This window comes from Eptatretus burgeri, chromosome 14 (assembly GCF_056783735.1).
Source record: "Eptatretus burgeri isolate ZD-2024b chromosome 14, Ebu_testis_v1, whole genome shotgun sequence".
Taxonomy (NCBI): domain Eukaryota; kingdom Metazoa; phylum Chordata; class Myxini; order Myxiniformes; family Myxinidae; genus Eptatretus; species Eptatretus burgeri.
This window is the reverse complement of record NC_140974.1, coordinates 5488857-5511563: the sequence shown is the minus strand read 5'-3', so window position 1 is coordinate 5511563 and position 22707 is coordinate 5488857. Positions and strand designations below refer to the sequence as shown.

Genomic DNA, 22707 nt, shown 5'->3' with positions numbered 1-22707 from the left:
CTTTCCCCCTCCACCTCCTCTCTCACTCTCTCTCTCTCTCTCCCCCCTCTCTTTTTCTCCCCTCCCCTCCCTTTAGTATCCCGTCAGCGAAGTGACGGGTGGTATTTGCTAGTAACAAATTATATAAAACATTCAGCATTTTATCACTTTCAAAATAATTGCAGAAACAAGAAAAATAAAATAAAACATTTAAAAACTAGAATGACCATCCACGTCACGACGTCGCCAGATATTCCTCCGCCCACATTATTACATCATGATACATATTTCTTCCAACTTTGATTAAAATCCCTGATCCCAGATTTAAAATATTAAATAATTATTGCTGCCTGACCATGCGTCCAATCAGGTTGAAATTTTAAACGTATATTCCACTTGACTCGATCATAACTGTGATGTTTCACATCGATTGATGAAGCGGTTCATGGGAAAGATTTTTTTAAAACAGAATTTCGTTCAAACCAATATGATCGCCAGGCCATGTGACCTCTCAATTATTCGTGAACACCCTGGTATCCCCAAGGCTTAGGGAACATGAAAGTGAAGTTTCCCCTTGATCTGTCAAGCTGTTCTGCAGAAAACTATTTTAAAATGTTTATTCTTCAAAAAATCATAGCTTCCAAACCATGTGACCTCTGACGTCATATATGGAGAACTTTTGGTTCCTCATGGATAGGCGATCATACCTGTGAAATTTCTCCTTGATCTGTTCAGCGTTGAGAAGAAGATTTTTGAAGGTTTGAGAGTAAATCCAAGAAGGCTGCCAGACCTTGTGACCTATGACGTCATGCTTATCAAATTTTATTCAGCATGGATAGTCGATCATTCGTGTGCAGTTTCACCTCGATCTGTAAAGCGGTTCTGGAGAAGATTTTTTTCTTTTTCTTTTTTTTTCTTCAAACTGCAAAACCACGTGATGGTTGACGTCATAATAATTTTTTCTGTGTTGAAATATTTTTCTAGATGAACCTCACAAATTTTCATACTGATCGAATGCAGCATTCTACTTGTCGAATTTTGACCGGGATACCACTTCACCGATGACGTCATAATCAAATTGTTCTTATTGCCCGTGCAGAGTAGTTGCCAGGTGGCAAGTTTCAAAAAAAAATTTCCATCTTGCGGTTTAGGAGATACAGAGGTCCAATTTTTTTCTGTTTTTCCAACCTGGCTGCCACTCCAAGTGACCTATGACGTCATTATTATTATTATTTTTTAAATCTGCATCATGAGTCACATCTATGGTCAAAATTTCTTGGCAATCGGATAAGCAGTTGCAGAGTAAACAGAGGAAATTTGCATGTATGGACGGACGGACAAACCGAAAACAATTCCACGGCGACATCGTCACCGGAGGCATAAAAATGTAAAACTATTGGTTCACGAGTTAGTAAGTGACCACTATATTCGTTATGGGTGTGTGTGTGTGTCTGTCTGTCTGTCCTGAGCATAGCTCCGTGGGTTTTGATCCGATCTTGATAAAATTAGGGTGCGAGGTTTGTATCATGATCCAGTTGTGTTTTCCGGAGAATGGGCGTGCTGCGCCCATTATGGGTGGAGCCACGCCCAAAAAACATGTGTTTTTAGGGGGTAGCCGATTTCAAGTTACATCTTCTCTGAGGGGGTTTGTCGAATCTGGCAGGGGTTTTGGTATTTGGTTAGCCCAATGGCACCTGCATAGCCCCACGGAGCTCGATTTTTTTTTTCATTTTCGTCCCAAGGTCAAGGTCACAAGGTCACAAACTTAGAAAATGTCAAAAAAATCAATAAAGTGGGCATCGAGCTACGAGGGTTTTCAACTGTTTCGAATGAAAGTTGGTATGCAAGTAGTGCTCTTCGAGTACTACAACTTTAGTCATTTACGTTTTTTCCCGATTCCCGCCAGTTTGCCCGTGGCGTCCCCTCGAAGGTCAAAAAATAAAAAAGGCGAACCGTGTACATTGCTCGTGAACCATCGCCGTCTCCAGACTTGTAAAGGGCTACTTTTGTTGTGGGATTGTGATGGAACAACGTCAAAAAGATGTCGTGATGGTAATCCCTAAGATGATTGTGGTGTCGTATTGTGACATCATCATGTGGTGTCATTCCTACCTTGTTTGATTGTCTTTTTGAGATTTCATCCCTCTATGTTTTTACTTTTTTTTGATGTTTCATATATATATATATATATATATATATATTGTTGTGGATTTTCGCCCGTCTGGCGTGCGGGCGACCGCCTTGAGCTCAATTGCGGCCGTGCGCGCCCACCGAACGAGCAATCTAGTCGCAGCTTTCGGATCAACGCCGAAACCCAGCTACGGGTGTTGTTAACCACACCATAAACCAGCCAAATCTTCTGTCCACGCACTACAAGGACGATCGCCGAATTGTCGATGTACCTAATTATTGGCGCAGACAGAAATGCCGGGGATTTATACCTCAACGGAGCCTGCACGAAAACGAGCCGCTTTAGGCAGCTCATTCCGTTTGCGATTGCCGAGCGGTTTTATATCGCCAAGCCCCGTCGGACCAGATGTACGTTTTATCGGCTATTAATCAGCCAGCTAATTATTCCGAACGCAATTATGGCAGTCAATGGAGGAAAGGACGCAACGAGCAGGTGACATTCAACAATGGGGACATTTATTTTTACACGTAAGCAATGCAATGAATGGGGATAGGGGACATGACACGAGCAAAAACCTACAGCCGATATCTATTTATTACATACATGCACTTACAACAATTCTACTTACGGACAAGGCGCCACAGACTTTCATGCTAAAACCCCAGAAAAGAAAGATAGAACTGGGCTCGTAAGCCTTTAATGGTCCTCGGAGCTGGGATGACCGAAGGAGCTCCGCGAGGCCGGGCAGGTTACCTTTGTCGCCCTTGAGGCGACTCGATGGGTCTTTTGGTCGGCGACCCTCCGTATGTCTCGTCGTCAACGCGGCAGCTGTTGTAACGGCGGCTTGGTTGATCCAGGGCCTAGCAGCACGGCCTAGTCGATCAGGCCTGGCCTATGACGCTTCAGAGTGAACGGGCCTTGCTCTTTTCGAGTTGATGCTCTTTAAGAGCCCGCTCACTCCTCAGCGTCGCTTGGACCGTTATGTAGCTGGCTGGCGACTTCTCTCCGGCTGATGACTTCTCTCCGGCTGGTGACTTCTCTCCGGCTGGCGACTTCTCTCTGGCTGGCGACTTCTCCCGACTCCAACTCGACTGCCTCCACCGACCAACAACGCTCAACCCCGACCAACTACTTGGTGACTTGGCTGGCTCCAACGACGAACGAACTCCACTCTTCCGACCAACCACTTGGTGACATGGCTGGCTCCAACGATGAACGAACTCCACTCCTCCGACCAACAACCCGACTGGACTCACCAACTCGACTCTACTCACCCACTCCCCTTTTGTTTCCAACGCAGCCCTTTTATCTCCCATTCCAACGCAGCCCTTTTATCGGGTCCGGGGCGTCCGCCCTCCCTTCTCGGCACGCGGGGAAAAATCCTAGGAGTGATGGAGTCGTTTTTCTTTGGAGCATACTTTTTGTAACCGTCACTTTTGTTTACCCGTTCTGAGGGACCCGCCCCAACCGTCAATCCTGTTTTCGTCTAGAATATCGGGGCGGGAGTTATTGAGTTGTTCTTTTTGTTTTGTAGAGATGCCGTGGTTGTAAACTTTGTGGCGTTGTGGTGGAGGTGGTGTGGTTGTGGTTGTGGAGTTTGTTGGCGTTTTGGTGCAGGTGGCATGGTTGTAGAGATGTTGTTGTTTGAGGAGATGATGGTGAGGAGATGTTGGCGGTTGTGGAGAAGGTGGTGAGGAGATGTTGTTTGTTGAGGATGTTGTTGTTGGTGAAAAGATGGCGGCGCCGTGGAGATGCTGGTGAGGAGATGTTGGTGGTTGTTGAGAAGGTGGTGAGGAGATATTTAAAATAAAGATAGGAAAGAATAACACTACCTCAAAGGTTCACAGCCCGGCACACAAATAATTCCCGTTATACATCGGTGGGGAAATCTAACCTGGACACACACTTATCAACATAACTGATCTTCGGGGAACCTGAATGGTGATCTGTGAATTTCCACAACCGTAACAATATTGTTGCGGTTCTCGGAACCGCATGCATACAACAGATAGGTGTCCCCAGACAGTTATGCCATTAATATACGTGCAGATAGACCCCTTCCTTTTGTTTAGTGGGAAGACAAGGGAGTGCGTTGTGATGGGCTAATAGTTAGGATTATTAAATCATTTTTCCCTTCTTATTACATTCCCACCTTTTCTTTTCTGAGGTAAATATTCCTCGCTTGCACCCTCGTCTCGTCTCGTCTACCATAACCGTGCACTAACGTCTCCCCGAAATCAGACATGTGCAGCGAGTCACGCAGTAAGGTGGGCGGGCTGCACCAGCATCTACCCAAAGCCCGGCCCAGGCTGGGGGGCCATGTGGGGGGTCGGAGCCAGTCGGAACGCCCGACTCGGGTGATGACGTCGGATTCGGCATGGCCCCTCCCCCGAGCTCCGGGCTCTATAAAACACGGAGAAATCCTCCGTGTAGGTGGAGAATTGAGAAGTGCTGTGTTCGGTGTGGGTGCTCTTCACGCGGAGTGTTCCTCCTTCTGGACTCCGCCCACATCTCCCCTTGATGAACCGCCTCCTGCTCGGTCCCGCCTACTGCTCCACCCTCGCCCTCTGGACTTCGCCCTTCTCCGCTCAAGCTCCTCCTTCAGAGCACGGTCTCCATACGTGCGGTTGTGGCCAGAGCAACGCGACTATTGTCGGGTACTGCACCATGGAGCATCCCCCCAAAAAATGCCCAGGTACCGAAAGCTATAACCTCAAACCCCTCACTCCCTGGCTGCAAAATTCCCTTTTCATTCGTGTGTGTGTGTGTGTGTGTGTGTGTGTGTGTGTGTGTGTGTGTGTGTGTGTGTGTGTGTGTGTGTGACTGAGTGTGCTGGCACCTGTCTGTTAAGTAAGCCTGTAGAAGATATTTTACTGTTGTTACTGTTAATAATCTCACGTCAAGTCTGCACTGTGTCTGCTTTAGTAAGTTGCTTGTATTATTGTCGCACCACACCTCTCTCCTCTTTCCCTGCGTTACATACCCAATAAATATTTGTTGTGCCACATGCTTTTCCTTGCTTGCTGTTATAAATAATCATCATTAGAAATGTTCCCAGCTCGCCATTGTCTTTTCTCTCATTTGTCCAGCATGGTTCGAATCTAAGTCCAGCTGGGTCTTTATTCCCAACAATCCGTTCCTTCTTGCCAGTACGTCCTTGGCAGTGCCGCTCGGCTGCATCCGATCCAGAAAGGAGATCCGATCCAGTAGAGTGATCCGGTTCGGACAAGGCATATCGAGGGCGTGGTTCCCCGGTGGTTAAACCGCGTGGTTAATTAGGTAACCCGATTCACCCATAGGTGGGAGGACCCTAGATCACGCGGTTGAGTTATTGGCATCCACGGTCGGTTAAGCGACCCGCCGCGTCACAGAATTATCCGTGAGCAACGGCCTACAATTCCGGGGAGTCTGGTGGGAATCGATGTAGCTTCCCCCACCTAGTGGTCTTCTCATCCGACCCCGCCGGCCCGCAACTATATATATATATATATATATATATATATATATATATATATATATATATATATATATATATATATATATATATATAGAGAAAGTGTAAGTTTGAGGAAGTTGCTGATGGAGCTGTCTACCTTTTCAAGCTTACTAAATATAATAACATCTCATTCAATATGATTTGTGAATGTTTATCAAATCCAAGTTGTAACTGAGTATTGCTCGAGAAAACATGCAACTCCGAGTGTAAGGGATGTTAATTGAAATATGTTGATAAAAATGTGTCTTGATAGAACCATGATTATTCTGTTAGGTGTTCGAAGCTAGTAATTAACGGGTTGATGTGGGATTTGAGCTGTTATTTATTTTAAAATAAAAATAAAAAACTATATACTGTATATAAATATATATATATATATATATATATATATATATATATATATATATATATATATATATATATATATATATATATATATATATATATATATATATATATATTGGGGTTTGTTTCAAGGAACTTTTAAAGAAAGAAAGTTTGGTTTATTTTGAGAAACTGCAAACTCTTTTGGAGTAAAATATTCTGTAGATTTAAACTATACAACCCATTTTTTTTTTGTTACTTCCTCACGAAATCAGACCAAGTTAGAAATCACTAGAATAATTTCGCTCCTCCAATGCATGTTATTGATGTTTCAACAAGGTCATGCATTTATTCCGTATATTGTCACGTATTGGGTGTCACACGGACCACTAATTCCAATTGACATCGGTAGTTGGTTATTACCGCTGTCCAAATGACCCTTTTCGCATGCCATACTGTGAGAATGGGCCGAGCAGTTGTTTTCGCAATTGGATAACCAATTCTACTTTGTACAATTTAACCTCTCGCACTATAGACGTGGAACTCCAGCAACTGTACATGAAAGGAACTCTAGAATTGCAAAAATATACCCATTTGTTATAATCTAACTGATATGCCTAAGCTATACACAAAAACTGGCAAGCATTCACTTTCCAGATGAGTCGCTGTTCAAATTTTATAAATTCACTTTCTGATATTTACATATTACATATGCATTCCACCATTTTGACCATCTCCAGAATCACTGCTCACCTGCACTCATTTGTTCCGTTTCTTTTATGCCTGTGGAACCAACTTCCACATCCTTTTAAATCTCATTCTTCTCTCCAGGTCTTCAAGACAGCTGTTCACCACCATCTCAGATTATCCCCCATCCAATACCATGATCTTTTCTACACCTGTTCAGTGTTAACTTCCCACCTCCTTCCAAATTTCCAGTTTTTCCTTCCTGAGAATTTGCTTCTCTATCCATCTTGTCCACCCTGTGCATCCTCCCCCACCCCTCTTTCCTTCCCACTTCATTTATATGTCCAAGTCTCTCTCTATTTTATCCTTCAACCCTGTGGTTGGTGACCCCCCCTTTTTTTTTCGACTGTTCCTTTTGTTTTGTTACGTCCTGATCTGTTCAATGTTATCGCTCTTCCATGAAGCGTGGGATTAATTAGGACCATGGAAGTAGTGGTAGTAGAGTACAGCTTAAGGCACTGATATAACTTATCAGATTGGAGCAATGGCAGGCGCTTCAGTTATAGATATGTTCCCTTAAAGCACTTTTTTGATCTTCTGTTTCAAAGACTCAACACGGTTGTTATGAGTCTTCTGAAAGTTGATGTTTTAGTTTGTTTAATATCTCGCCCAGAGTTGTGGCCTGTTTCCCTGGTTCTTATTTGAATAGCCCATGAATTATTGTGCTGAGACTTTGTGTTGAAGACAGGTAATGTTCAGCAAAAATTACCAAGAAAATTATTAACCTTATCGTTGATTAATTATAGATCGTTGACAGGCTTTACTTGGAGAAACTTGGAGAAACTCCTTAGAAGAAATATGAAATCGGTGTTTGAAATTGCTTTGAAAATAGTATTTTTTTTTTACTACAACAGTGGGAAATTGTGGGAAATCATGGGTAATATTGGGAAATAATGGAATATGTTATTTTTGTTAAATTTCGTAAATCACAGGGTTTCATTTTAAGCTCACCTGAAACTTCGCTCTGGGGAGCTTGTGCGATGAAACTACGAACACAATTTAGATGAAACTTTATCACAACCTTCATCACCCTGTCCGTACCAAAGATTGTTCATGGCATTAAAAAAACCCGGGCCCTACGGGAGTCTACGGAGGTTTCCCCCAAAAATAGGTGTTTGCTTTCTTCTCAGAAACTACACATGCAATTCCGATGAAACTTCACCAGAACCTTCATCACCTGTGATGTACTAAAGTTTGTTCATGCCATGAAAAAAATTAAATCAGGGTCTGGGGAGGGGGGGGTCTATGGAGGGAACTTACAGGGAAGGAGGGGATTGCCCCCCCCATCCCCCCTTAAAGAGGTATTTGCTTTATTCTCAGAAAGGACGCACAATTCTGATGAAACTTGACTACAACCTTCATCACCCGTAATGTACTAAAGTTTGTTCATAACATTTTAAAAAATCGGAGTCTTAGGGGGTCTGTGGGTGGGGAGGGGGTGGGTGAGGGTCCCCCCCCCCAAATATGTATTCTTCAATACTACCCACACAATTTCAATGCAACTTGATCACAACCTTCATCACCTGTGATGTACCAAAGTTTGTTCACAGTATTTTTAAAAATCAGGGTCGAAGGGGATTTACTTCGGTGTGGGGATTGCTCCCTAAAATAGGTATTTGCTGTAACATTGGTTCACTAGTACATTTTTCTGATTCCGTCCCACGTTGACTTCCTCCTCAGTATCATTGTTCTACCAGGTGAGTGCTCAGGGGCATTGCCCCTATTTTTGTTATAACTACAGCAAAATCGCCAGTGCGCCATTGGAAATCCCCACACTTCCCACCCAAAGCAGTTGAAAGATGGCAAAAAGTTCCCCTAGGAATTCCCTACTTTCAAATTTTGAGTTAAAAATCATTTTCCGTTTTCATCCTAGCGACCCCAAGTCTTCAACCCCCCCCCCCTCCCCAGAGCATGAACCGGAGGTCAAATCCCCCAAAAAGTTACGTTTCATGCATCCCCTCATGTTGATTGCACATAGAAAGTTTCTGACAGATGGACAGACAGACGCAGCCGATTACAATACCCCCCCCCCACGTCTTTGTTTTTTTTTCTTTAAAAAGTGTGGGGATAACAGATTTTACAATGTTCTGGTAAGCTACTTCTCTATAGGCCCGGTCACACCTTGACGTTTTAGCCAGCGATGGCAACGTATTAAAATGTATGTAAAACGCTGGCTTACGTTGAACTTTTGATGTTTTTTTTCTTCAAGATTCGGACGTATTCATAGCGACTTGGTCTTATGTATAACGCATTGGTAACGGTCACAGAACGTTTCGTTGTGTTATAGATAACTTATACCAACGAATGCTGAACCTGTTGTCGGCCTACACAACCGATGCCCAACGATAGTCTAACTCAGGCATAGCGCGTTGCACGCATCGCCGACGATGTCGTGACGTAGCCTATTAAAAGGCTGACGCACAACGATTCGAATCATAACTGCCGTAGAAATGGAAGTGACAACATCGCGGTCACACCTTGGCGATCTTGCCAGCGTATGCCGACCTAAGAAAAATGTGTCTAAAACGTTGGGGCACGTCAAATACGGTATGAGTAAGTTTGGTATACGTGAGTAGAACGCTAAAGTACGCTATCTTACGTCGTAGTAAGTAGAGTACGTCAAGAAATTTTAAACATGTTCAAAATTTTACGACGTACTCGGCGTATGACACACGTTCCGCATGCGATGGGGATCAGTTTTACACACGATATGTGGACGCTCACACACGTCCACAAAGGCTACTTATAAGCTACTCATAAGTCGAAACACGTCGAGGTAATGTCTTTTTTATGCGAAACTTATTTCTAACTTATGTTTGACGTGCTTTGAACCAATTCTTTACGTAGTCCCAACACACATCGACGTATGTAGACGTATTCCAATGACATCTTCCGGTCGACAAAAAAAAATAAATGAACGTGTTTCTAGCTTACAACTGCCATATGAAGACTTGTTCCCAGCGGTTTTGGGAATTGGTATATAAAAATGGTGTTTATAAAAGGGGAACCCAACAGTGCTTTCGAGTTCCTTTTTGAGTCGATGTCCATGTCAGCAGTAACAGTATCAGTATCAGTATTAGTATTAGTATTAGTAGTAGTTTGTTCATGTTGGCAGTAGTAGGTGAGTGTGAGGGGGAGGGTGTGGGTTATGATGGATCGTCCTTGCGTCCGCGTGTCCACGGGTAGGAGACATCTTTTCACCATTGTTCGAAGTTCTTCGCGGCTAATTTTTATGGGGCTTTTTCAACAATGAGCTATTGCTTGTTTTTACGATTTAGGTCTATTCATAACGGGTTGGACAAATGCACAATGAACTAATAATGTGCATAGAGCGCTTTGATTACTTATAGATACGTGGGGTTTGCTATTCATACGCTGCCACTCAACGATTTAAATGGCTGCATCTCCACTATTGAAAGTAGACGCTTGCGCTTAACAATTGGATTTTTTTTACACTCAACGACTTTTAAACGGTACCACTCAGCTATTTTCATTGTTTACAATGAACGATTTAAATTGCTGTCACTCGCCTTTGTTTTTTGATCCTGGGGTTTTGAAATTTGAAGCGTTTCTTCTGAACGTGTTAAAATGCTCAAACTCGACTATTTTAAATAGACGCTGCCGATGGACAATTGGAATCATAGCCAAGCTAGACATCGAAGTGTGAACATCCTCGTCATGCCGAAGAAAAGTTTGAAGAATGCTGCAAATAAGTGTCCTGGCCGTGGCCGTGGACGCTGACGCAAGGACGATCCATTATACCGACGTCTTTCAGCCTATGAGTAACTTAAACGTAACGTCTGTCGAGGTGTGGCAACGATCGTGTAACGTGCCAACAACACGTTAATCTTAGGTTAGAAATAAGTTTCGGGTACGCTAAACATTATCTCGACGTGTCTCAACTTATGATTAACTTACAAGTAGCATGTGTTGACGTCTGTCAACGATCGCAGACCGTGCCTACAACTTGTGGCCAGTGTAGCGGAACGTGTGAGTCATACGCCGGCATACGTCGTGAAATTTCAAGCATGAAAAAATTTGAGGACAACCAAAAAGTACAACGTTTAAAGCCAGCGTACAACGACGTATGGCAGTGTTTTTCAGCGTGCTCTCAATGTTATCAAAACTTACCCATAACGTATTCATAACTTACCCATAACGTATTCAACGTGTGCCAGCGTTTTAGAAAAAAAAATAAAAAATCGGCATACGTTGGCTAAAACGTCAAGGTGTGACCGGGCCTTATAATTATAATTGTATTATAATTATAATTATAATCAATTATAATTGATTCTTATAAGTTATCTTGAATATACTAATGGGATATATTGGTGAATATGTTTATCAACAGCATCCTATTATATACCACTAATTACATTGTCAATTCAATTTTTATTATCCTTTGTTTGTTTGTTTGTTTGTTTCAGCACGATGTAATGGATTGTTTTAGGATGATGTGCACGTCATGGAACAGCGTGAGTTCGTTCTTGCAGTTATCTGGTAAGTGCTTGATTTTCTCTGCAAATACTTGCATATGCCATTGTTGTTCCCATCGGGTCGTTCCAGTTGCCTGGTGCGAATCCTGGTGAGCCACGTCAAAGTGGCCGGCTGATTTGGGCGCCCTGGGCCAAATCACGTGTCTTTCTCTACGATACCGTACCAGTGGCACACCCGACTAGCAGATACACCACGCTAATCGGTGTCGTGCCCCTGATGGCAAAGTACGTCCCAGTGGAGAGGAGTTGTGAGGTCACACGACACGGTTGTGTTATGGGCGCTGCTTGCCCTGATCAAAATTGTCCTTTAGTGGATGTGCCAATTGCAATAGCGATGACAACGACGAAAATTAACTTTGAGACCAAGTGGATTTTAGAAAGAAATGGTACACGAGGGTGGAAAATCGTGGGTGGAAATCGAGGGTGGATTTTACACGAGGGTGGAAATCCAATGAAGGAAATAACAATCAATAGCAATAAAAAAAATAGCACATCCCTTAATCCTTGACTGCAACGAGCACGGAGCACCAATGAACGAATGGTAGATTCCTTACTTATGTTTGTGCTTATTGGGCCCAATGATACCATAAGAGAGAGAGAGACAAGTCAGAGGCAGACAGGGCAAAATATTTGGTGATTCCCTGCAGGACACCTCTGGACCTTGATGAGGTGCAGATCTTGGCTAGTGTCCTTGTTGCAGGAGGTAGCCGATGGTCTTGCCGCAATCCCTGGCACAAGGAGAGAAGAGTGGGTGTGGCTGGCTGGGTGGGGCGTGGTGGAGAGCGCAGCAAGCCAAAAGGACACAGCAAGGTTCCCCAGCATTTGCTCCACGTGCTTCTCTCTACACCTGCTTTTGTTATGTTCACTGCTACCTGCTACCATGCTGCACTTAGCCCCTCCCCTCTGGGCCACGATTGGCCCGCAGACCCCCATTTGATGAGCCAGGGGACATCCCACCGAGTTGTCACACAGACGGTCCCCTCTCGTTCGTCTTGGTCGCGATTGAACGTGGCTTTTCCCAGCCAAGCTCATGCACATAGCCTGGTGTTTCCCCAAAAAGCATATAAAAGATGGATTGCAAAGGTAAGAACATGAAGAGGAGATTTCAAGGGATGGCGATTTTAGACACTCGCTTTTGGGGAGGGTGGACGACTTCTTTCTCCAACTCAAGTGACGCATATGTGATATCACAATTAAAGTACTTCACGCTTAGTTTATTACATTTAGTGTGAGAAACAACTAAGCTATCATATGCAACATTAGCCCCTATAAGGATTTCCCACAACACTATTTCTCAGACATCACTTTTGTAAGGTCGTTGCATAAAGATGTTTTGAACTGTCTGGCAGAGTTGTACTTCTATGAGTACTGAGCACGTCAACAGGTGAAGAACGTATTGTAAGTGAGGCATACACAAGGAGGAGGAGGAGGAGGAGGTGATTGGTACCACACTCTGTGCAGAGCGTTGGTGCTGCTTAGGCAGTCTCCTTGGCTATTGGGCACAATCCTGGACGGGTCGTCGTTCCGACACAGTACACCAGCATTCCGGCACTCATTTTGCCAACCTCGGAAGGATGACAGGCTGAGTTAACCCCACCTGGTATTAATTTAACAGCTGAGCGGGGATTTGAACTCAGGACCTGGGATCCAAAGCCCGCCACCCGAACCACTAAGCCAACACCAGGCTCAGGGTAGCGTGACCTGGTCTGAAACCAAATTGATGATCGGAAATCAAGCCATTGGAGAAGAGGAAGGATTTAATGTCTGAAGTGATGATGGATTCCATAACCTTGGTGATGATTGGGAGAAGACTGATTGGTCTGTAGTTGTAGGGATCTGTTTTTGCAGCTTTTTTATGCAGGGCAGTAATGTTTGCTGATTTCCAAGGAGATGACCTTGAGCAAATGAGAGGGTGAATAGAACATAGAGAGGGTGAGGAAGAGCAGAAGAGCAGGTTTTTTAGAACACGTGGGCTGATGCCGTCTGGACCCGTTGCAAAATCTTAGTCGAGGTTTGAAAGTAAGCTCTCCACCTTGTTAGGAGAAAAGGACACAGAGTCCGGGGACAGTTGGGTGCGACTGGGTAAGGTGGGTGGAGAAAGTGATGGGTTTTGGACACAAGATTTAGCTGCAAACACCGAGTTTCGGCATTCAGCATTTTCACGTGTGGAATCAGCAGTGCGGACATTGTGAGGTAAGGGAGGAGATGGAGGGGGAACATACACCAGAAACAGATTTGATTAGATGCCACCAGGATTTTGAGGAGGGAGAGAGGTTTGAGAGTTTATACGAGGTTAGAAAGATGTTGTTTTCTGGCCCTCCTGAGGGTAGATACACACTTGTTCCGAGGTTTATGGAAGGAACTGAGATTACCCTCAGTTGGGTTTGCTTTCCATTGTTGTTTTGTTGTACCTTCCACAAAGGCAAGTTGTTTCAGGACAACTGCCTCACCACAAGCTTCAGTGAACCATGGGTGGGAGGAAGGGTAGGACAACGTGCAAGTTTCTTTGAAGGAATTCCCAGGATGAGTTGTTGTTGGAGAACGTAGCGATAGGAGACCAGTCTATAAGTTTGATGGCTTCTTGGAGACCCTGCCAGTCGGCTTGAGTGAAATACCAGACTCGACGGCGGTGAGGTGGTTCTCTGATAACAGCCAGAGAGATGTCCACTTTGACAAGGACGTGGTCAGAAGAACCGATTGGAGCAGAGGAAGAGCAGCAGATATTGTCAGGGAAATTTGTCAAAATCAGATCCAGAAGAGATGGAGTACCATTGGTTGAGATCCGGGTCGGGAAGTTGACCGATTGAGTCAGTCCCAATGAGTCGCAGAAAGCTTTGGCTGAGGTGCCATGACAGGTGAGAGAGGTACCCACACCGAGCCACCTGGCGTGATGACAATTGAAGTCGCCACATATGAGGAAGAGAGAGTTTGGATGAGAAGATAGAAGTTGGTCCATGTTTTCAGATAGTGAGATGTTGATGAAGTCATCACTGTTCGGTGGACGGTACAGTACACATATAAACATGAGGTGGGAGTTGAGGGGAAGCCTTAGCCAGAGGTATTCCTGGGGGTGTGGGGGAGTGAGAGCAGTGCATGGAGAGTGAGGAATAGAGTCTTTGATGAAGAGAGCAACAGCTCTACCAGGACGAGGCTCAGGTCTGTCATACCGGAGGAGGGAGTAACCAGGGAGAGATACTTGGGAGTCAGACACGTCTTGGGGGAGGAAAGTTTCTGTTTGGCGGATTATGTCTGGTTTGTCAGTGGCAGCCTGTATGGAAAGATCTGAAAGGTTTGAGCAAAGGTCTCGGATATTTGAGGTCCACACTGTTAATGAAGAGGGAAGGGAGGAGGCTTTGGGTGCAGGGGGTGGGAGGGGAGGGGGAGGGTAGGATAAGGGAGGTGGGGCGAGGGGACTAATAACATGTTCCCTGACGAGGAACTTTGGTGTAGGAGGAGGTCATTTGGCTCATAAAAGCCTGCACTATTATAATCAACCTCTGGTTGTTGTCCGTGCTCTATCCTTTTTGATGCTGAGTGTCGAGCAAGGAAACACCACCTACCATTTTTGAAGTCTTCAGGATGACTCGGTCGAGATTTGAACCACTGACCCCTCAGATTCAGAACAAACACTCCAACCATTAAGCCCCTGAGGCTCATAAAATGGAAGAAGTATTCCTGTCGACTACTCTGTTGTCGGTAATTGTAAGCAAGTTTTAAGCAATAGTGCTTTAAATCCTTTATGTTTTAGTACTACGGTAAATGCATGGTGTTAATCAACAGTGCAAAGGTAAGGAGGAGTAAACAGATGTAAGCAGGCTGGGAGCCAGGTGTTGGCCTCACGGTTAAGGTGGCTGGCTTAAGATCATCGGGTCTTGAGTTGGAACCCCTGTCGTCGCCGTTGAAATAACACCAGGTGAGTGGAATCGACCCGTCATCCTTCAGAGATCAACAAAACGAGTACCAGCCGACTGGAAACAGGGGCACTGCATTAGCGGCACAGCTGCACCTCCAGAAGATGATGCAACCAGCAGCCACAAGCTACATATGAAACAACAATGAGCAGGGTGTGTATTCGTAAGTGTGGACAAAGGAGGAAAGTGTTTGTGTCCTTCAGCTGCTCATCGGAGCACCGTAAATTCTTCAACGCGGCGCCATCGACCTTCTTCCCGAATATGAACCCCTCAGGTCAGGTATGGGAGCATGTGCCAGAACAGCGCGTCGCTGCGTCCACTTTCCGCCGGTACTCCAGGGGCCTCCGTCTGGCCATCCCCCAGGCAGATGCCAGGCCCATCCCCATCTCCTTGAGATGATGGTCAACCTGCTGCAACCATGAGGCACGTGGTCGGCCCACTGGCCTCCTCCACTCATGAGACTCCCTCGCTGAGAGAATCTGGTGAGCAGGATCAGCGTCAGGAAAACGAGCCACATGTCCATACAGCCGCAGCTGACGCTCACGGACCATGCAGGTAACAAATCTCATCCGAGTCTCTCTCAGCAACCGCTCGTTGGACACAAAATCCGACCAGCGATAGCCAAGGATTCTCCGAAGAGACCTGGTACCAAAGGAATTAAGTCTCCGTCTCAGATCCTTGGTCAGAGTCCAAGTCTCGCACCCATAGAGCAAGACTGGAAGTACCAAGGACCTGAAGACTCGGACTTTCGTCCTCCCGCACAGGTACCGGCAGCGCCACACCCCATGATCCAGTGAATCCATGACTCCCCAGGCCCGACCCAGACGTCTATTGACCTCCGGCTCACAACCTGCGGAGACATGAATATCACTGCCAAGGTAAGTGAATCTATCCACGACATCAACATCCTCACCACAAACAGACACAGACAGGACAAAGGAGGAAAGTGTTTGTGTCCTTCAGCTGCTCATCGGAGCACCGTAAATTCTTCAACGCGGCGCCATCGACCTTATTCCCGAATATGAACCCCTACACTATCAAAAATAACTACCACAACCTCATATTATGATTTACAGTTTGAATATAAGTTCCAGTGATTGTGGGAACACACATATATATATATATATATATATATATATATATATATATATATATATATATATATATATATATATATATATATATATGGACTGAGATGTTTTGGGCATATTGCAAGAATGGAGGAGGAACGACCAGTGAAAGGCCAGTGGATAGATCGGAGCCAGTTGGAAGCAAACAGTGGAGAGGGATCCAATGGACGAAGGTCAGCATCTAGCCTAAGATAGGAATGGGTGGAGAGCTGCAGTTTGGGCCTCATGCCGCAAAGCAGCGGAAAGTTGTTACAAAAGTAAGCAAGCAGCAAATATAAACTTATGAATACCACAACAAATCATACCACACAAATGCCCACATTGCCTAAGGTCCTGCGACGGTGCACCAGATGTTGTCGCATCACATGCCACTTGAAGGACGCAGCAGTTCCTCAACCCGTAGGTCACCGTGTTTGTCGGGATACTTGTTGCATCACTGTGTTTGTGCTGATGCCTTGTGGAATTTGTCTCTGACTGTCAAAGCTACCTCTCGTCGTACATTTATGAGGCTGCTTGTTCAGTCCACAATGCTTGGCCTTAGGCCTGCTCTAAACTTGCAAGATAGCTTTTTGTATATTTATATTCCCAGCTGCAAACCAGTACAGTCATTAATGGCTGCCCCTGCCATCATTGGTAGGAGGTACAAATGGTATGGAGTTCTTAATACGTGTGACAACGGGGCCTGCTCAGACTGGAAACGCATTTGCAAGTGGGAATGCCAAAATAAGGGGAGTTCTGTAAACTGAGCTCTTTCACCGAGGAAATGAGCCCCGTCGTCCATGAAACGAATGACCAGACCGACATTATCCATGCACTTTTGCTTGCACGCACGAATAAAATTCTCCGTTGCATTTACGTGACCCGCCGATGTGATTGAACTGTCTGAGCTTCCTCGTGGTGTCGACCACCATGGCAAATACCCCATCTCATGTTTTTTTCCATCCTTTTTCCCCTGCTCTTGCTTTTCCCGACCTTTGGAAGTCTGCTGTCCCCATACCTCTCAAATGGGCTGGCTCGTGAGGCTTCATTGCCTCTCTCTTCAAAGATGAAGCGTACTGCGGAACACTTACCGGTGAGACGAGAAGCGCAATGTTTACGACACCGGGGCTTGGTCGAACTTAGATTTGAGAGAACGGGCAGAAGAGATCGAAGCTCCCCCGCCCACTTCAGAATATTATACAGCAGAAAAATTCGAGTTTCAGATACGCTGACAATTCAAGAATAACAACGAAAACTTTGAGCCAAGAAAGTGCCGTGTTGATGCACGCGCGCTGCCTTTGTCACCTCCTTGTCGTAGAACTTGCACAGGCGCAGGTCACACTTGCTATAAAGGTGAAAAGCACAAGAAAGAGTTGATCTTTGAAATACATCTGTGAATTGTTTCCCCATGCTTTCCTTCAGTTCCAAGCAGAACAACGATTTGGAGACCATGTGCAGATCGTGCCATCGTTGGCGGTGACGCCCGTTCCACGCACTCCGACAGAAACAGACAATGCACTGGACACGGAATCTGGTGCCCAGGTGGTCGCAACTGTGTGTAGTGTTAATTTCGAAAAGCCACCGCCATCCTGCACTCCATCTTTACTGAAGAGTGGCATTTCGGATAGTGCGTATGTTTAAGTTCTAACTATATTCTTGTGTGGGTGTTCGGTGGTTTTTGTTGTTGTTTTTTTTTACACTAATGACCTTCCTTCTGTGGCTGCAGCTATCATTAAGGATGTAAAATTCTTCAAACCAGATGAGTTGGAGGTGGAGGCACTCGAGCAGAGTGTTGGACCATTGGAGAGCGATTCGTTAAAGGCAAGTCAAGGTTTGAATCTTGTGTACCATGGTGTGACTGCAATCGCAAGAAACACTTTGGATTCTAAACATGATTGTTTTGTCAAAGATCAACATTATTACACATGCATTCATTTCATTTCCGCCATGATGGGGCGGAGGTTGCGCACTCACCTTTTGAGTGGTCTCATCTGGGTTTGATTCCCAACCCGACTATCAACCGCCAGATTGGAGCTTTGAGGGCAGGGTGCCGCATCAGAGAGCTGTGTCATTCCCCGGATAGACGTTGACCTGCATGACCCATGTACGAGCATTAGTTGGTAGATGATCAAGTTCCCCCTAGTTCCTCCGACTCTGGAACCAAGCAGGGCGAGGTGTGGGGATGCGCGCTGATACTTGGACCAATCCATGATGCAAAGCGTCCCCAACGGAACTTAATGCGGTGTCACCACCGCTCTTAATGCCTCTGAGCAAGATAACTACCTTGCTCTCGAAACGTCAGGCTTTAATCAAGAATTTGGTCTTTAATATGCGACCTTTTCCGTGTGTGTGTGTGTGTGTGTGTGTGTGTGTGTGTGTGTGTGTGTGTGTGTGTGTGTGTGTGTGTGTGTGTGTGTGTGTGTGTGTGTGTGTGTGTGTGTGTATATATATATATATATATATATATATATATATATATATATATATATATATATAACCGGGCGTAGTGGCGTGCGCCTGTAATCCGGCTACTCGGAGGCTTGGGTTGGAGGATCGCTTGAGGACGGGAGCCCTGCACTGGGCCGCGCGATGAGAGGGTGTAGGGCAGCCCAGAATCATGGTGAAACCCAATCCTTATCCCTGTGTCGTAAGAGGCGACCAGGGTTGCGTCAGGAAGGGCATCCGGCGTAAAACCTGTGCCAAGTCAGTATGCGGGTCATAACGGATGATCCGCTGTGGCGACCCCTTACAGGAGCAGCCGAAAGATGAACAACATATATATATATATATATATATATATATATATATATATATATATATATATATATGTCTAAACTGTGGTAAGAATAGTATGGTCCATGTGTTTCGTGTAGGTTAGATTACCATGTAACAGGGATCTGTTCGAGCAAGTCGTTTGTTTCTAAGATAAGAGCGTGGTTCAGCTATCTGCTTACCGTGTCGGTTCACCGCAGTTTCGGCTCATTTGGGTGACCTCGGGGAACGGTAGAGGTAAAGGAAAAGATCGCTTGGACCATCTCTCGGGCTGCAAGGTCCCGGCTGTGAGAAATTCCGTGTTGACGGATACTTCGACGTGACAATATATATCGCGTGGAAGCCACCTGTCACGCAGCCGCACGCATATGGTGAGGTGTTGCCTCGAAATAGCCGAGGTTACAACTCAATTTGGTCAGTCACTGACCTGAGCGTTGCCGCGAGGGACCTTATTCCATGTGCGGGCGACTCCCCCATGTGATGACATTCAAACCCGCGGTGACATTTCGACTTCATTTCCTCTTCACTGAGTGGAGGGGGAAAAGGGAGTGACAGGATACAAGCATGCTGATGGTGATCTCATATATAAACTAGAGAGGGTAGCACTCGGGAGAGTGTAAAACCTCCGCCGCCAATACTGCTGGATCACTCAAGTGAACCTTATATCTTATTCACTAAATATGATGTCAACAGTGCTGACAGAGTTATAGTTCTTTTCTCCAACATTTTTTTTGGGGGGAGGGGGTTGGAAATCACTTAAAACATGTAGAAATGCAAAAAAAAAATTTTTTAATTTTTTTTTGGGGGTGGGGTAACATTTTTTTTTTGGGGGGGGGTTGGAAATCACTTAAAACATGTAAAAATGCAAAAAAATTCTCAAACAATTTTTTTTGGGGGGTTGGAAAGATCTTAAAATATGTAGAAATGCAAAAAAAAAAATTTTTAATTTTTTTTTTTGGGGGGGGTAACAATTTTGGGGGTTGGAAATCACTTAAAACATGTAAAAATGCAAAAAAAATTCTCAAACAATTTTTTTTGGGGGGGGGTTGGAAAGATCTTAAAATATGTAGAAATGCAAAAAAAAAAATTTTCTCGAACAATTTTTTTTGGGGGGGTAACAATTTTTTTTGGGGGGGGTCGGAAATCACTTAAAACATGTAGAAATGCCCAAAAAAAAATTTTTCTATTTTTTTTTTGGGGGGAGGGGTAACAATTCTTTTTGGGGGGGGTTGGAAATCACTTAAAACATGTAGAAATGCAAAAAAAAATTCTCTAACAATTATTTTTGGGGGTGTAAAAAAAAATTTGGAGGGGGGGTTGGAAATCACTTAAAACATGTACAAATGCAAAAAAAAATTCTTATTTTTTTGCGGGGGGGAGGGTAAAAAAAAAATTTTGGTGGGGGGTTGGAAATCACTTAAAACATGTAGAAATGCAAAAAAAAAATTTTCTCTAACAATTTTTTTTGGGGGGGGGGGATTTATTTTTAAATCTTATAAATATATAAATATAAAATAAATATAAATATTAAATCTTATAAAAATCTTATAAATATATAAAAAAATATATATATAAATATAAAATAAAATAAATAAATATAAATAAATCTTATAAATAAATATAAATATAAATCTTATAAATAAAATATTAAATCTTATAAATCAATATTATAAATATTGGGGGATTTAAATATATTTAAATCAAATAATATTAAATAAATTTTAAATCCAAAATTTAATGGCATGATCCTTGGACCATACCTAACCCCCCCCCCCCCACCAAGTTTCGTTGAAATCCGTCGAGGAGTTTTTCCGTAATACTGTTCACAAACAAACAAACAAACAGAAAGGGATGAAAACAATAACCTCCATCCATCTTCGAAGATGGCGGAGGTTAATGATCCTCTCGGGGGAGGGGGGAGGAGGGGGCAGTAGCATCTCATAACTTGATCTCGGATAAATGACAAATGTCACTCAACCTACAGGAACGGAATGTTTTCCAATCTAAAAATATTCCAGTCATGCATCAAGGTCGTGTGTGCATCAACATGCGTAAAAAAAACAACATAACAACACACAGTCACATGTGACAGCATTTTTGACAAAAGTGTAACGAAACCCATTTCCATCATTTGAAGGTGAAACACCACGAAGTTGTGGAGCTTCCCGGCAGAACTACAGACAAGAATATGTTGATTGAAACTATGAAAGCAGAAAGGCACAATGAGGTGGTGAAAGTCGTGGAAGGAGGACTTCTACAGGAGGAGAAAATTCCATCATTCACCGAGTGGATGAAGAAGGTGTTGGAAGAAAGTGATCAAGAAACACCAGGTGAAGGGCATAGTGTGTGTGTGTGTGTGTGTGTGTGTGTGTGTGTGTGTGTGTGTGTGTGTGTGTGTGTGTGTGTGTGTGTGTGTGTGTGTGTGTGTGTGTGTGTGTGTGTGTGTGTGTGTGTGTGTGTGTGTGTGTGTGTGTGTGTGTGTGTGCGCGCGCGCGCGCGCGCGTGTGCAAATGTTTTGAAGTCGGTGCACCATGGTGATTGAGTATCATAACATCATAGATTGAGTATCAAAATCTCAATGCTTGACACCGGCTGGCAGGATAACCTCGAGGTATGCACACTCTCCCGTGAGTTATTTAACCCAGGTTTGAATCTCGGCCCAGGTATAAACTGGGACCGTGGTGTTTCACGTGCAGGGCAATTACATCGATGTGTGCGCACCGTCCCTCAGAATCTTCGATGGATGTTAAAACTGGGTGTCTTCTCTGCTAGCATTAGTTAGTGGACCTTCATGATCCACAGTATCCTTCGAAAAATATACCTGGTGTTGGTTTAATGGCGAGAGCGGTGGGCTTAGGATCCTCGGGTTCTGAGTTAAAATCCCGCTTTGCTGTTGAATTAATACCAGGTGGGGTTGACTCTGCCTGTCATCCTTCCGAGGTCGGTAAAATGAGTGCCAGCTTGCTGGTATCCCGTGTCGGAGTGGCGATCCATCCAGGATTGTGCCCAATAGCCAACAAAACTGCTTCGGCGGCATCAATGCTTTGCATAGAGTGTGGTCCCAATGGAAGGATGGATGGATGGATCCTTTGAAAAGTGTTGGCAAGTTATTGCCAGCAGCATGAACAAGTTCCAAAATGTTGCGTCCTCGATCAAGTATCATGCATCACAGTGATGACCAGGAATGTATCCATCCATCCATTGGGCCCCATACTCTGTGCAGAGCGTTGGTGCTGCCGAAGCAGTTTTGTTGGCTATTGGGCACAATCCCGGACGGGTCATCACTCAGACACAGGATAGCAGCAAGCTGGCAATCATTTTGCCGACCTCGGAAGGATGACAGGCAGAGTCAACCCCACCTGGTATTAATTCAACAGCCGAACGGGATTTGAACTCAGGATCCTAGGATCCCCAGTCCACCACTCTAGCCATGAAGCCAACACCAGGCTTAGGGATGTAACCCTTGCAAACAAACCACTTCGATGCTGTTTTTCGAGCATGGTGCATGAATAAAACGAATGCTTTGTATTCATAACCTCCTGGTGATGCATTTTTATCCCTTGCTCAGTGGGTGAGACGTCTGAAAAAACTGTGCGCTCAAAGATGACTCTGAACAATTATGCATCTGTAGATTGTGGAGCAAAAGTTATCAGCACGAATTCTGAAGCACAGGTAATGTTTGCACGAAACCTCAGCCTGTTGTCTGATTTATTTATTTATTTTTCATACACGTCAACAGGCT

At 44.5% G+C, this 22707-nt stretch overlaps 1 protein-coding gene across 9 annotated transcripts in view; it reads left to right on the top strand.

Moving 5' to 3' along the window:
• Window positions 1-22707, top strand: part of LOC147012587 (SUN domain-containing ossification factor-like) — a 68172-nt gene that overhangs the window by 12597 nt on the left and 32868 nt on the right. For 4 of the 9 annotated variants that reach the window (XM_085853585.1, XM_085853587.1, XM_085853584.1 and 1 more), the window contains 6 exons: window positions 11105-11177; window positions 17196-17286; window positions 17616-17820; window positions 17920-18014; window positions 21103-21295; window positions 22534-22637. In XM_085853585.1, the coding sequence (XP_085709711.1) occupies window positions 11143-11177; window positions 17196-17286; window positions 17616-17820; window positions 17920-18014; window positions 21103-21295; window positions 22534-22637 (723 nt within the window). In that variant the 5' untranslated portion in view covers window positions 11105-11142. Of the gene's footprint in view, window positions 1-11104; window positions 11178-17195; window positions 17287-17615; window positions 17825-17919; window positions 18015-21102; window positions 21296-22533; window positions 22638-22707 lie in introns of those variants that run through there. The other 5 variants (XM_085853590.1, XM_085853589.1, XM_085853591.1 and 2 more) reach the window with 3 other exon arrangements.